Source organism: Hypanus sabinus, chromosome 10 (assembly GCF_030144855.1).
Source record: "Hypanus sabinus isolate sHypSab1 chromosome 10, sHypSab1.hap1, whole genome shotgun sequence".
In the NCBI taxonomy this organism is placed as follows: domain Eukaryota; kingdom Metazoa; phylum Chordata; class Chondrichthyes; order Myliobatiformes; family Dasyatidae; genus Hypanus; species Hypanus sabinus.
The window spans coordinates 128,735,506-128,749,056 of NC_082715.1; the positions used below are offsets into that span (position 1 = coordinate 128,735,506).

The 13,551-nt window shown below is 43.4% G+C and overlaps 1 protein-coding gene across 1 annotated transcript in view; it reads right to left on the bottom strand.

The window, feature by feature from the left end:
• Nucleotides 1–13,551, bottom strand: part of slc16a10 (solute carrier family 16 member 10) — a 77,991-nt gene that overhangs the window by 29,433 nt on the left and 35,007 nt on the right. Inside the window, exons 2-3 of the mRNA XM_059982933.1 lie at nucleotides 4,392–4,536; nucleotides 1,675–2,104 (exon numbers count right to left, since the gene is read on the bottom strand). Of these exons, the coding sequence (XP_059838916.1) occupies nucleotides 1,675–2,104; nucleotides 4,392–4,536 (575 nt within the window). The remainder of the gene's footprint in view (nucleotides 1–1,674; nucleotides 2,105–4,391; nucleotides 4,537–13,551) is intronic.

Genomic DNA, 13,551 nt, shown 5'->3' on the forward strand with positions numbered 1-13,551 from the left:
ACTTCCTTTGGCAGTTGTTTCATACCAGCCACCCACCGAAGAACTTGCCCCTCAGATTTCCTTCACATTTTTCCCCCTCACTGTAAACCTATTCTCTCTAGTTTTAAACTTACTTGCCCCGAGTAACAGGCTATCTGTACCCCTCGTGATTTTATAAAGTTCATAATGGTCAATAAACATCTTATAAAGATCCCCCTCCAGCAACCCACAGTAAACAGTCCCAGCATGTCATACCACGTCACCGTCCCGTCTACCTCGTCACTTTACCTAGGTCCTTTTCCAACAACGGAGTGGACCTGCCGTTCATTGCACCACGAGCCCTGGGTGGGTCTCAGCAGAGAGCTGCAGAGCGTTGGGATCCTAGTTTCAGGAGCATCTGCATTTACTAATCGTTATCTTAACCAGAGCTGTTAAATCCTGGTGTTTTCTTGTTTAATCTTGTCAAGTCAATTGTGACTGGCACGGGGTTTCCTGGTTTCTCCGATTGTTTAAAGAGTGCTCTCATTTAGCACTGGAGAAGATTTCTTGGGAATAGTGTTTGTGGAGAATGATTCGTCCCGCAATGTCGCTTGGTCACGTCACCAATGCTCTGTCGGCTTTCCTGCATCAAGACTCTTGTTTCCGTCTCTGTTTGGGAGTCTGCCGTCCCTCTGCCAGTGCTCACCGTGACAGAGTCTGCCATACCTCCGCCCCTGGGCCCAGTCCTGCCACTGACCACTGTGGCACGTTGGGCAAGACGAGGGGCTTGACCAAACGATTGAAGGCCAGATCAGAGCTTGGTCACAGTGGTTAGGTGCCTGGCCAGGGATGGGTAAAAAGCTGCCATCAACCTTGTGTTTAACTCAGAAACTCCCTTCCAGGTGACACCCTTGAGAGTCTTTTCTTTGCCCACCCCATCGTCCCACTGAACAGATGACAAAGATGGACCGCGATCTCGCAATTTACTTCAAAGACTTTGCATCATTTGTCTGCCTGTACTGCACTTCCTCACAGCCACAACACTTCACGCCACACTCCATTTTCCTTCTGTATCGCATGATCTCGAGTTTGGAATGATCTGTCTGAGTGGGCGAGCACACAAAAGCTTTTCACAGTGTCTTGGTATGCCCGACAAAAAAAATGCAATTACATCCTTCTTAATAACACAGCAACCAAAACGGCCCTCAAATACTCCAAGCATGCTGTGACATTCCCAACTACTGCACACAGTGCCACAGTCGATGAAGGAAGTAATGTCCGACCATATCACTATGCTGTCCGCCTTGTCACTTTTACCCCCTGGGTCTCTGTGTGTATCAACACTCCCCGTGGCCCCACATTCATTGTGTAAGGTTTGAATAAAAGGCCATATCAGAGTCTGGTGTTTATTAGGTCAGAGTGAATAGGTATCAGGCCAGGGATGGGTAAAAAGCATCAAGATTGAAGATAACTTCATCTGATGCTGTGCCAAAAATCACAGGGATACCATCAAGGTTTAAGCCACAAAGTCTCCAATCAAATAGCTTATATGATGTCGACCACACAGAAATGGCCTTTACCATCTCCCTCCACGGCACAGTCATCGCTGATTGCAAGCTGCTGAAATAAAAACTCCTGTCGCTAGAATATCCAGTATTTACACGTCCAGATAAAATGGAAACTGAAATCATCCTCAAATAAATTGGAGGTACTTACAAGATGAACATAAGGCACAAAGTATCCGAAGAGTGCAGTTGGGATTCCAATAGTCCAGATGCGGTACCCAAGTAGCTTCCATATCTTCATATTGAACAATTTTTTGAAGTTGAGTTTTTTTCGTTCTGAGGATTTACTCTTGTCCTCTTCTGGCAGGAAAGGTTTGTAAGTGAACCCAGCCAGAAACAGCACGAACATGAAGGCACTAATGACACGTAGCGTGTGGCTGAGCCCGATCTTCGGCAGCAGCTGCTTCAGGAGCAAAGGCAGAACAATGGTGAACACACTGCTGCCTGCGGTGACGATTCCGTTCACTAGTCCCAGCCGCTGTTTGAAGTAATGGCCCAGAATCACCAGAGACGGTTGGTAGGCAAATGAACAACCACAGCCGAAAACTATTCCGTATGTGAAATACAGAGGTTCCAGCGATCTGCATTAAAGATGGGGAGCAGCGAGTGAATAACAACAGTAAATTACATTCAAATTATTTATCACAGCGTTCATTGTTAACCCAGAGAGAGAAAAAAATCAACAGGATTAGTAAACCACAGAAGCTAGAAACAGGAAAAGGGACATTTGTGGTTTCACACCTACTCAAATATTTAATATGACTGTGGCCACACACATACACACACACACACCACCCCCCACTAAAATGTCACCTTAAAAGTTTCAGCCCTCAGGCAGTAAATCTGATCAACCATTCAAGTCCTTGCCCAGCCCCCACCCCCATTTCTCCAATCACTGTACTGTAAAACACTTTATAATGCAGATCACTGTAAAAATGCATGCTGGTATTTAGGCATATTTTAATCCCATATCCATACTTTAATCTTCAACTTTATTTTTTATATATAATTAAATTTGTGCCCTGATCCTCACACGACAGCAAATTCTTAACACATACAGTATATGGCAAGTAAAGTTGTTCCTTGATTCTACAGATCCCCCACACTCCTTGGGCCTAAAAAACCAAATGGAAACAGACTTGCCCTCCTGAGCCTTAATATAGAAGAAGGCCGAAGTATTGAACAAGTAGAGATGCAAGTGGCCATTTTTAGAATGGCAACCTAGGACCACTGAGACACCACAGGGATTAGTTCCCAGCCTGCCGCTTAATAACTTGGAGGAAGTGAGTATATGGTAGCCAAGTTTGTTATCAGCACAAAAAGAAGGAAGCTTGAGGAGAATACAAATAGTTCATGGAGATATGCTCATGGTCTAAGACGGGGGTGGGCAAACTTTTTTGACTTGAGGGCCACAAAGGGTTCTAAAATTTGACAGGGACCAGGAGCAGATGGACGGAGTGTTTTGGTAATACACCTCATAAGAGAAAATAAAATATCATGGGATATGTAGAAAACATGTGCTTTAATTTCAATTGAAAATGAACAAATGCACTACAACAAAATATCTGTCTTTGAAGTCCCATGGTATTTAGCTATTTATTGAAATGTCTTTTAAAACACTGAAAATTAAATGAATAAAATACAGCTTTTTTTTTAATAGTAACAGTTATTATTTTAAAGCACTGAAAATTCTGTTATCCTTCAAGATATTATCATCATCACTCTCCTCCTCACTGTCTTTATTTCCAAAACGGTAGGAGATGCAGGTCTACTTGTCCTGCTCCTTCTTATTCAATTGTCCCCTGTGCCAAAACTCAACAACGACCCGCACAATGACAGAACAGTGAGAGCGCGCCAATATGCGGAGCTCTGTGCTCGCAAATCCCCGCAGGCTATCTCCCTTAGCCGGAACGCTGGCTAATTGTGAGCCGGTTCAGATGGGCCAGGAAATGGGTCGCCACAAGGTCACAAAGTAAAGCGCAAATGTGGAGTAATACGCTGCACCTCAAAGGTCAATGTATATAGAGTGCGTCATCTATTGGGAAGACGCCAGAATTGCGGGGAAAAAACGTTAACAAGGTTTATTAATATAATTTCATCAAGTTCTGCGGGCCGGATTAAAAAGCTTAATGGGCCGCATATGGCCCGCGGGCCGTAGTTTGCCCATGCCTGGTCTAAGAGGAGCATGGTCTAAAATACAGGGTATTATTGAACTGGGGCTGTAATTTAGGACCCCTGGCACACACACATCTAGAATTAAGTTGCAGTGGGTAATAGTTGGCTCTTGTGCCAAGAGGAATAGAGTGGAAAGCCAGGGAAGTCTTACTGCAAGTCAGCAGCAAGAGAAAGTACAGAGACGCACTGAAGATATCGATTAATTGAAGACATTTCAGAAGCGGTTCACTGGAACAATCCTGCATATGGAGAAGATTTCCTAGGTAAAATTAAACAGATCAGCTTTCTGCTCGTTACGAGTTCAGAAGCACGAGAGTGAATCTTATTGGAACACCATATTCTTAGGGGGCTGAATAGGATCATTGATTCTGTCAGGAGAGAGTCTCAAACAAGAGGGCAGCCATTGCAACAGAAACAGGTCTCTAAGGGGTAGTAATGTTTCTTTAGGGAACTGAAGGGCAAAAATCCTTGTATATATTTAAGTCAAAAGTAAGGAAGGAGGTCAGAAAGTGGACTTGAGGGCTATAGTATCAACCATCATACTGAATGACAGCAAAAACTATGGGGCTTGATAGGGGAGTTACAAATATATAATAAGGGCTTGATGGCTAACTTATAGATTTGAAGTAAGTGTTTACTTTAATAGAGACAACAAAAACACCGGTAAATACAGAATTGAAGTTGAAAACTCACGTGACGAACGAGCTCCCAATTAGCCCAATGAAAGCCACAGTAGCTCCAGCAACTGCCGTCTTCCTGCACCCATACAAGTCGGTGAAAACACTCACAATGGGGGCGCAGAGGAAAATCATCCCCACGGACACCGAGCCTACCCATGCTGTGGAGAAGGGAGACAAAATGGTTACTGCATAGGACTGCCTCTCCTTCTTCAGCTTCAATTCTTCTGTTGTTTTGTGGCTGTAGTACAGTGTAAAATACTACAAATTACAAAAAGAAACACATATATTCTTTAAAATTAGTGCAAAAAAAACTGTAGGCCTAGCTCCACAATGAAACTGTAGGCCTAGCTCCACAATGAAACTGTAGGCCTCCACTGGGTGGAAGTGTTCCCAATACTTGCCTCACTCTCTCCCCACCCCCCCCCCACCCCCAGTAAGATGTACCTGACCAGCAGAGGCCACCTGAGGGCAGTCTGAAATGGCCATTTTCATCGCCGACTCCACAGGTCACTCAGGTTTCTGGGCTGGTTGGGCTGTACTGTACACTGCCCCCCATTTTGTTCCCCATGCGCACGGCCCACATCAGAGGCAGTACAGCACCAGCAGAGTGGGTGGAGTCCACAAATACGAGATATTCTGCAGATGCTGGCAACCCAAAGCAACACACAAAATGCAGGGGAAAATCTCAGCAGGTCAGCGGGGAATCTATGGAAATGAATAAACAGTTGATGTTTGGGCTGGAGGCGGGAAGGGAAGTGGGAAAACAAGAGTCTAGCTGGACAAGATAAGCTTGTTGATCCAGAGTCAAGTTGCAGCTTCTGGCTCAGTTGCAAGTTTCCAATCGGTATCTGGCAGCAGGCTCTCTGAACAGAATGTTCAGTTTTGCATCTAGAAACACTCCAGAAAGCATGCAAACAGAGTGCACATCAAGCCCAAATAAACATCTCCCACAGACACACTGAAACAAAATGGCACCTGACAAAACCCACTGATGAGTCACACTGTGCTCAGAACACAAACACACCCCCCTCCAAAGTTACGTTGCAAGTACTTTTGGCCATACTAATTCAAACTTCTTTGGCTGGGTTTCGTTATTACCAAGGTTGACCAAGGCACGATCCAATTTTAGAAAGCTACAGTTTTTAAAGAGGAAAAAAAAAGTGATGCAGCTGTAAAAGAAATAAAAGTACTGCACAGTAACAGGCCCTTCAGCCCATCTGGTCGATGCCAAACCATTTAAACTGCCTTCCTCCATCATGCCATAATAAAATACGTGAAATTCGGGTAGATTACAGATGAAGTTTGATAACAGTAGTGTTGCCAGAGCTCAGACCTTCTGCACCAGTCATTACCATCATCATGTGCCACGTCACATGACTTGGGCAATCACGGTCTTTCAGCTCAGAAGTTCTAAAGAGCACCGCATCAGTATAACGGGAAAACCTGACACAACACTCCAATATCAGGCTCCTAATAAGCCTGCACCCTCTCTCACCCTGAAGGAGAAGGACAGCATGCATGGTAGAAGATCATCACCTGCACATTCCCTGTACACTATCCTCACTCAGAAATGCATCCCTCTCCGCCACTAACCCTGGATTCAAATCCTGCAGCTCCCTTCCCAACCAGATCTTAAGTCTGCAAAGCCATTGTCTACCTCTGTCCACCTGGCCATGGTCTGACATATCTCCTGACATCCTGCCTTGTAGAAGAACCACCCAAATCAACGAAAAATGCTGGAATTGTGAAATAAAGAGAAGCAAAACTAAACTTTCAGCAGGTCAGGCAGCATCAACGTGGTTAATGTTTCCTAGGTAAGGGACAGTGCCTTGGACATGTCAGGGGAGACTTCAAACTGGCAATATCTTAACTTGTCTGAAACTGAAGTAGAGACATTGCTGTTGGCAGGGGGGGTGATGTCAAAGGTGCATCTCCGAGATATCAACGGGGTCTGCATGTCTTATGCAGAGCAAGGGTGGTTCAGGTTTGGGTTAAATCTCAGCCACTGGTCTGGATGATGGCCAGTGGAGCAGCTGACACACTGCTGTTTACGTTTTTAAACGACTGGCAGATCAGCACTGGCGTACCTCAGGGTGAGTGCATAGCCCACTGCTCTACTCTCTATTAACACAAGACTGTGTGGCTAGGCATAGCTCAAATACCATCTATAAATTTGCTGATGATGCAGCCATTGTTGGTAGAATCTCAGGTGGTGACGAGAGGGCGTACAAGAGTGAGATATGCCAACTAGTGGAATGGTGCCGCAGCAACAACCTGGCACTCAATGTCAATAAGACGAAAGAGCTGATTGTGGACTTCAGGAAGTGTAAGACGAAGGAACACATACCAATCCTTGTAGAGGGATCAGAAGTGGAGAGAGTGAGCAGCTTCAAGTTCCTGGGTGTCAGGATCTCTGAGGATCTAACCTGGTCCCAATATATTGATGTAATGATAAAGAAGGCAAGTCAGTGGCTATACTTCATTGAGAGTTTTAAGAGATTTGGCATGTCAACAAATACACACAAAAACTTTAATAGAGCATTCGGAAAGGCTTCATCATTGTCTGGTATGGGGGGGGAGGGGGCTACTGCACAGGACCGAAAGAAGCTGCAGAGGTTTGTAAATTTAGTCGACTCCATCTTGGGCACTAGCCTACAAAGTAGCCAGGACATCTTCAGGGAGCGGTGTCTCAGAAAGGCAGCGTCCATTATTAAGGACCCCCAGCACCCAGGACATGCCCTTTTCTCACTGTTACCATCAGGGAGGAGGTACAGAAGCCTGAAGGCACACAGTCAGTGATTCAGGAACAGCTTCTTCCCCTCTGCCATCCAATTCCTAAATGGACATTGAATCTTTGGACACGACCTCACTTTTTAAAAATATACAGTATTTCTGGGTTTTTTTGCACATTTTTTAATCTATTCAATACGTATACTGTAATTGATTATTTTATTATTTTATTTATTTTTCTCTTCTATGTTATGTTTTGAATTGAACTGCTGCAGCCAAGTTAACAAATTTCACGTCACATGCCGATGATAAACCCGATTCGAGACTCAGAAGTCAGTGCCAAGGTACACAAGTAAAAAAGAGCCTCGCACGGCTTTCCAAACAACCTCGGTTTCTGCAAAACCTCAGGCTCCAAGTCCACACATTTTTTTTTAAAAAGTGTAATCTACCTCAAGAAAAACTCAAGCCAATTAAAGGCCATTACCAAGGGCAAGGGTGAGAGATGGCGTTTGCATGAATGCTGCTGATACATTGAGGGGTGGAGGATGAAAGGAATGAATATTTGCATCTACAGAACTTATCAACACAAGGAAGCAGTTTGCAATCTGCTCTTAAACACGTCAGAACACAAGACAGACAGAAAGCCACGTGTTGCGGTCTGAATCATGGCTATCCAAAACGAGTGCCCATGTGCAAGATAACCTCTATTTGGGACGCCACATGATGACGTAGGATCGAGACGTGAAAATCCAGCTCTCCCGTAAAAAAAAAACTAATAAATTAATGTTTAAGTGAAGAAAAGTTAGTAAATATTTTCTTAAAAACTACGTTTAAACTACTCAGGATTTTCTTTAGCTATGCCTCCTAAACAGACAAAGAAGAAAACTACTACTTTGAAGGTAGTACAAGCTGGGCCGGCCACCATGAAGCAGCCTCGGACTCAAGTGCATCTTACCTCCGGCGATACAGAACAGAAATCGGCGGCAACATCAACAGTCTCCAAGAAGGAACAACAGGAAATGGGCGTGCACGCAGGAAAGGGCATGCACAAACATGAGCAATTGAACGACAAATCCCAGCTACGATTGGAAGTGCAAGTGAAAATGAATCCGAGGTGGATTCGGATTCTCCGGAACATACAGCTGAAGATGGAGGTAAAAGAAGAACAGGAAGAGGTTGGAGGTGGAAGATATTCTGGAGACATAAGAGAAGCTTTGGCGCAAATAATGCATGAATTAAAAGAATTAAAAACATTAAAAATAATAAAAGATATTAAAAATTTGAAGACTGTTTGATAAAATGGTGAAAAAACAGGAGAAAATGGACGTTAAAAAGTTGGAAGAAATAACGGGAGACACCATTGATAGAGTGAATAAAAAGGAAGATAATATTCTTGCCTGGACATCAGAAAGAAAACGACTGTTGGAAAAAATAGACGAGCTTGACAATTTTAGTTGATGAAATAATACTAAAATTGTTGGTCTTAAAGAAGGGATAGAGGGAGAGGATCTAATAAATTTTTTCAAAAATGGATCCCGGAAAATTTGGAAATGGAAGAGGGAACCCAGTTGATTGAAATTGAAAGGGTCCACAGAGCCTTAAGATCAAAACCCACGACCAATCTTGATAAAATGCTTAAGATATCAAGATAAAGAAAAGATCCTGAAGGCGGCTGCCCAGCGTGCCAGAAAGAGAAACGGGCCATTGATGATAGCAGGGAAAACAGTTCTTTTCTATCCTGATAAGTTATGACCTTTTGAAGAGAAAGAAGGAACTTAACCCAGCGAAAAAAAGTTTTATAGGAAAAGGGTTATAAATTTATATTGTGCCACTGATCATCAGGATGCAGAGGAGTTTACACAAGAATTCCCAAATATTCGCTAGACACAGTAAAGATTTAAAAGTAAAACAGATTAAAGATGAAGACGGGGACACTGAAGTGAGTTGATGGACAATAAGGACAGAAGAGTATTTAAATATACTTTTAATTATATGATACAGGGGGAGAAAGGTAAAAATTTGAGAAATATTAATCGAGTAGTGATATTTTTCCTCTTATATATACTTTTTTCATGTTACGGGGGAGCTGGGGGAACTTCGGATCAATTGCTACGGGATTCACGTGTGTAATCATGGCGTTTGCCATGACCTGCACAATGGAGGGGGGTAATGTGTTTTTTTTCCCCATTCACAACATTAGCGGGGGGGGGAGGGAGGTTTGTTTTTTTTATATAATCTATTTTTCTTTTATCTTTCTTTGCCTGGATGATCGGAGGGAAGATAACCTCTATTTGCTTTCCTGTCTGTTAACAGATCAGATTCATAATTCCACTTGCGGAATTTCACGGAAATCAACGATGGTCATTGCTCATACAAGAAATGAGAACTGGACAGATTCTTAAATCAACACAAAGACTGGTTCAGTGTCATCATTGTTCCATATTATCTCATTTAAATTACCCAATTTTTTTTGGCCCTACTATTTGGGCAACTCTCCTGGATTTTCATCCCCGAGTTCTGGATTACTGGTCCAGTGTCACAACAATCAGAAACTGGCAAATCTACTCCGTATGCACGGTAAAACTTTTCTATTACATAACTAAAACGTTACCGGTTTAAATTCCCAGGTTCTCGTCTTTCGCAGGTTACAAACATCAGACACATGGACACCAACACAGTCATGGGGAGAACATACAAATTCTGTGTAGATGCCACCGGAGACCAGGATTGAATTTGGGTCACTAGAGCTCAATTAGATGTGCTGCTGTTAACTTTTTTTAAAAAATAAAACTCTCCTTGTTGAACTGAAAGCAGCTTGACAGATGTACAAAGGTAGCAGTTGGTGCGCCACTGTTTCACACCAGGGTACTCTGGAGTTCAGAGTTAATTCCAGCAGTGTTCTGTAAGGAGTCTCTACCCTGCGGAACGCTTGGGTTTGTCCCCAGGAGCTCGGGTTTCCTCCCACAGCCCAAAGACGTACTGGGTAGGTTAACTGGTTGTTGTAAATTGTCCCGTGATTAGCTAGAGTTAATCAAGGCTGTCGGAGGCTGCTGGCTGGGGTGACAAAGGGCCTAATCTGCCCTAAATAAAATAAAATATGAAGGAGGAACTTTAGAATAAAGTACAATATATTCCAGATAGTGCACGGTTCACAACTACTCTGAGATGGAATTATGCAATAGGACCTGCACATTCGAAGAGGTTACAAGTGGTATTGCTAATTTATACCAAAAAAATGTACTGACTTGATACAATGTATGCAACTGGCCACTTATAATTGGCCTATTGTTGTCACATACGGAGTGAAGAGCTTTTGTTCGCATGCCATCCAGACAGATCACTTCTAACACAAGTGGCCTAGAGGCAGCACAAAAGGAAATGGAACAGAACGCAGAATAGAGCGTTAGTTACCATGGAAATGCAATGCAGGTCAATAAATAAAATGCCAGGTAGACTGAGAGATCAAAGAGTTTGTCTTTACTGCGGACAGGATCCATTCAAGTGTCTTATAACAATGTGTAGAGTGAGCAGCGTAATGAAAGCCACATTTGTTCTTCTCGAATTTGAAGGTCATTCTATAAAAAGATATCAATTGATGAAAACAGACCTTAATATCAGAGGGTCTAGATTTGAGTGCGCAGCACCCTCTCTAGAGGGTCCCAATTTCCCTCCGAGGGAGATCTGCATGGCTACTACTGTCCAACATTCAAGTGCTTAGTAAGTACAGCCACTTGCTTATCTGCTTTTACCTGCGAACAAAAATCGTTATCGAATCCGTTGCAGACTTTGCCCATCTATTGAGAGTTGATACAAATTATGTGGCCTACACCCGAAACGAGGCTCATATATCCTATCCAGAGATTACAGAACCCATTTGTTGGCAAGACAACTGAGTTCCAAATTGGTTTATTGTGCTGACATAGCTTTCACTCTGCCACGCATTTACTCCAACGGCATTTACAGCAACCCTGACTATGCTGCGCAACGCTTCGCGATCTTGTTAGAGCAATTTTTGGAGGGGTGGCTAGCACGAATGGCAAATGACTTCAGGAACTGACTTCTGCCACCAGCTGTGGATCAAATCGAAAACGCAGCTCTGAATAACGGATCACTGGAGAACTGTGAGCCAAGTTAATTGTTAGATACTACAGTTAATTGAAAGACCCGATGATGCTGCTTTTAATTTGTTATTTGGGTGTCTGCTGTGTGGGTGCGGAGCAGGAGGTGTGAAAGGACCATTGTGGACGCATTGTAAATATGGAATCGTCCTTTGATCTTCGCCACATAAAATGTAATGTAGCCTTGGTTTGAGCAGACATCTTGGTCTTCCTCATGGACTCCAAAAGGTTCTCAGCTTGTCTGAGAGTGTGGTGAACCAGGATTACTTTTCATTTCTACCAGCCACATCTCTCCAGTGACTTTGTTCACCCGACCACAGTGATGCTTTCCATTGGGGCCCCGTCCCAGCCAAACAAACACTCCTCCGTACTAAATAAATGCAGATACTACACGTGTCCAAACCGGCAGCACCCAATATCATGGAGAAACCCCAGGGGAAGGTGTATGCACCCAAAGAGGGATTTGGCAGGAACCATCATTTCCAACCAGGGATGATGTGAGACACTGACATTTGTGCAGACTCAAGTTCTCCCTGCCAGTCCCAGCAATGCCCCTCACACACTCTAAGACCATAAGACATAGGAGCAGAAGTAGGCCATTCAGCCCATCAAATCTGCTCCACCATTTCATCATGGCTGACCCCGGATCCCATTCAACCCCATACACCTGCCCTCTCATCATGTCCTTTGATATAGTGACAATATATCCTTTCTGAGATAAGGGCCCAAAACTTTTGACAATACTCCAAGTGCAGCCTCGTCTTAAAAAGCTTCAGCATTATCTCATTGTATTTATAATCTACTCACCTTGAAATAAATGCCAACATTGTATTTGCCTTCTTTACCACAGACTTGACCTGTGAATTAACATGCTGGGAGTTTTGCATGAGGACTCCCAAGTCCCTCTGATGTTTGAATTTTCTCCCCATTTAGATAGTCTGCACTATGGTTCCTTTCAGCAAAATACATCATCATACATTTCCCAACACTGTATTCCATCTGCCACATTTTGACAATTCTTCCACTTTGTCCAAGTCCTGCTGCAATCCTGCTGCCTTGGTACAAAGAGGAATTTCAACCTTTCAGTAGGGTTCACCCAGAATGTTAATTCTTTCTTCCTTAACAGATGCTGCCTGACCCACTGATTTCTTTCAAATTGTTTGTTGTTCCAGTTTCCAGCTTCTCCTTTGACTCGATTCCCAGGTACCAGTGGTCAATCTTACCTATTGAGATACAGCATTAGAGCCACGCCACCCAGCAAACCCAGATTTAATTCCTAGCCGAATCACCAGCAGGTAGGTCTTTGGATTGTGGGAGGAAATCGGCATGCCCTGAGGAAACCCACAGGGTCTCTTTACAGGCAGTGACGGGAATTGAACTCAGATAATCTGTACTGTAACGCGTAGTGCTAACCACTACGCTACTGTGTTGCCCCAATCCTGTCTCATGCCATCCCAGCCAGGAACAGAGCACGTTTGGAAAAGTTACATGTTTGAGCCACATAATATTTTACATTCCGTTATAAAACTATCCTCCAGGACAATTGAAAGTTTCTGTTTTGCATACAGATCATGCAAACTACAATCATTACAAATCACAGTTACACTGAGTTAGCACAAACAATGCAGAATAGAAAGTAGACTTGAGTTGGAAAAATAACAGAACTTTTTATTAGGGGAATTAAAGAAGAGAACACAGACAATAGCTTGAGAAATGTATCGTTCCAGTGTGAAACCTGCGTTAGGATAGAAGACTTGCATTTATGTAGTAGCAATACCAACATGAGGCATTATAAAGCTTAGGGAGGTCAAAGGGTAATTAGCGCCATGTATTGGGAAGCTAGTGCAAGCTTGTGGGCTTAATGAATTCCCTCTGTGCCAAAACTTCTATGGCTTGTACAGAAGGCTACAGAGCAATAAAGGCAATTAAGTCGACAATACATCACTCAAGTAGACAATGCCTTTTGTGTAAGTCGAGTTTCAAGGGCTGAGTGCAGCACAGATTCCTAAACCATCAGCGTCTGGAACCATGTGTACAGCACACAAGTGCTGATCTGGCAGATAAAACACTCGCACAAAACTGATAGTCTGCTGCCAGGGAAAAGAAGAAATCATTGCCCACAGACAACCTTTTTAAATGGAGGCACGAGGCACACAGCAGCAGGCCAGATGCTTTGCAGTCTCTGGATGTTACTATGGCAACTCAAGGAATGCCACGCTTCCACACTGTTCAGTAATTGCAAATGTCTGTTCGTGTTAGCTACCTATGTATGGTTGTGGAGGGGGTGGGGTTTCATCTCATCTAGCTCAATGACAGCACTCCAAG